At 45.1% G+C, this 2,396-nt stretch overlaps 1 protein-coding gene across 2 annotated transcripts in view; it reads right to left on the reverse strand.

The window, feature by feature from the left end:
- The window catches only part of LOC102310883 (atrial natriuretic peptide receptor 1), a 79,867-nt gene that overhangs the window by 47,871 nt on the left and 29,600 nt on the right, over nucleotides 1-2,396 (reverse strand). For both annotated transcript variants that reach the window (XM_042225942.1, XM_042225941.1), the window contains one exon: nucleotides 383-518. In XM_042225942.1, coding sequence (XP_042081876.1) covers nucleotides 383-518 — 136 coding nt within the window. The remainder of the gene's footprint in view (nucleotides 1-382; nucleotides 519-2,396) is intronic.

Genomic DNA, 2,396 nt, shown 5'->3' on the forward strand with positions numbered 1-2,396 from the left:
ATTAATCCCTCGGGTGGGTTCCTCTGGGAAATTCTGTGTGAGATCTGGGACACAGCTGTGACTGAGAACTCTGTTTGTTCTTACTTTATGGCTTTAAAAATATGCAGATCTATATCTTATATCACCATCCAGCTAAAGAATATCAAGATGTGAATTTTGAGGTCATATCGCCCAGTCCTACACCAAACCATCATCATTTCAATCCCCCCAACCGAGCTTTACTCACCCAACCCCACCCGTCACTTACAGAGCACCACGACCCCCCCCCCACACACACACACCTGCAGAACAGCTCTGCTGCACAGTCGCACCAAACAGCCTCCGTCACAAAGGTGGAAATGGAAAGCGTCAGCTTTAAAGGAGACGAACAGCGAGCACTGACCGGGGAAGGTTCGGTTCCACATCCTCGGGGTCACGTCCTTCCCCTTCGGACGCTCGTTGGACGCCAACATGGACTCGTTCAAAGCGTGAGCGTAGAGCATCAGGCCGTCATAAAAGCCTCCAGCAATGATGTTCATCTGCAAGAAACACACAGAGGGTCAGTCGTTCACACACACTCCAGAATATTTTCATCTCGTGGTTATTCATCGATAAAAGCGTCGAGGTGATTGATCTCATCTCTGTTGATTGATCTCATCTCTGTTGATTGATCTCATCTCTGTTGATTGATCTCATCTCTGTTCACCTTTTACTTTGTCATCATCTCGTTTTAATCAGAAAATTATGGATGTGTGAAATAAAACCTGCTGTCCTCACACGTCAGAGACCCTCAGAGCAGCCGAAACATCTGCAGCAGCTGTGTGGAGAAACAAGCTCCACCCCCCTGCTGGCAAAGTGTACCTAGTAAAGTGTCCAGTTTGAACACACACACGCACACACACACACACACACACACACTGACCAGTGAGTCCTCTATGGTGTAGTTGAACATGTCCTTGGCATCTGCCTTCAGGTTCTGGACAAACTCCTGGTACTCGGGGTTCTGAGGCTCTCGGTACGTCAGGATCTTCACACTCTGGAAACCACACACAGTTTTAGTATGAGTCTTTGTTTTAACGAATGAGGACAGGACACAGCAACACAAGGCGCATCACAGATCCATAATTAATCTTTTACATGTTTTTATAAGAAATCAGATAAAATATTTATGTCCAGTCAAACTCGGAGCCAGTGTGAGCTTCCTCTCACATGAAACAGGAAGTAAACACGTGCTGTGAGGAAGACGCCTGACATCAGAGCTTCAGCTGCACAAATCCACACACTGTACATAAAAGATGGATGACGGCACCATACAGGAGAAATCTGCTCTCCCTTTCTAGTCCCTGTCAGGACTCTTGCTGCAGCATTTTGGATCAGCTGAAGGCTTTTCAGGGAGTTTTTAGGACTTCCTGATAATAATGAATTACAGTCGTCCAGCCTGGAAGTAATAAATGCATGAACTAGTTTTTCAGCGTCACTCTGAGACAGGATATTTCTAACTTCATCGAGCTCGTCCAGGTTGAAGGGGCTCTGTGGACTTCCTGCTCCATAGGGGGCGCTGTCGAGCTCAGCAGAAATGGTTCCACCTTTAGGTGTTTCACAGGTTTTCTCCTGCAGTAAACACTTTTTGTTAGCGACGTCACAGCACTGCGAGGCGCTTTACAGCGTCCTCCATTTTGGTTTGGGGCATGAAGCGAGCAGCCTCCTGACAGCGTCACCTTCACCCCGCTGCTCCTGTCACGGCCTTTTATGTTCCAAACACCAAAAGCGTCCAAGAAAAGGCTGTGGGTGGCAACGGGAGGTTTCTTTTAGAAAGCACTTCTGAGCACTTCCATTGTTTAAAATCATATGGCGTTTATTTCGAGGAAAATTATAAACAAAAGTCAACCAAATAATTTCTTACAACCTAAAATTAAACGAAAGTTAAGTTAATTTGCTTTCACAAGTTCAAAAAGTGCTCAAAAAATCTGTTTTTAAACCCTCCCGTCGTCCCATCTGACATTTGGCAAACAAAAACCATCTTTACCACACCCCTCCAGGGTGCTCTTAATCCCCTGATTAATGAGAGGGTCCATGAGCTAATAAACCAATCACTTCCCAAAAACTTTTCCAATTAATTCATTACAAATTTACATAACAAAACTAGGTCAGCATATTCTTACAACTTTAAAGAAAAAACAAAAATGAATACAAATTGCGATTTATAAACATTCAACAGAAATGGCCACAGCAGCTCGTCCTGCACACCTGGAGCTCCTGCTGGGCTTTAACTGTGGAAACAGGCACCTGTCCTAAAACCTTAACAGCACAATCAGCACGCGTTAGCAGCATGCTAGTGTTTTATGGTCAGAATTAGCTTCACTGAGAGGAACTGAAGGAGGAAGAGTGCTTTTATCCAGGCTGGATTCATGGACACT

The sequence above is a fragment of the Haplochromis burtoni genome, unplaced genomic scaffold (assembly GCF_018398535.1).
Source record: "Haplochromis burtoni strain Fernald_Lab_line unplaced genomic scaffold, NCSU_Asbu1 Contig_190, whole genome shotgun sequence".
Classification (NCBI taxonomy): domain Eukaryota; kingdom Metazoa; phylum Chordata; class Actinopteri; order Cichliformes; family Cichlidae; genus Haplochromis; species Haplochromis burtoni.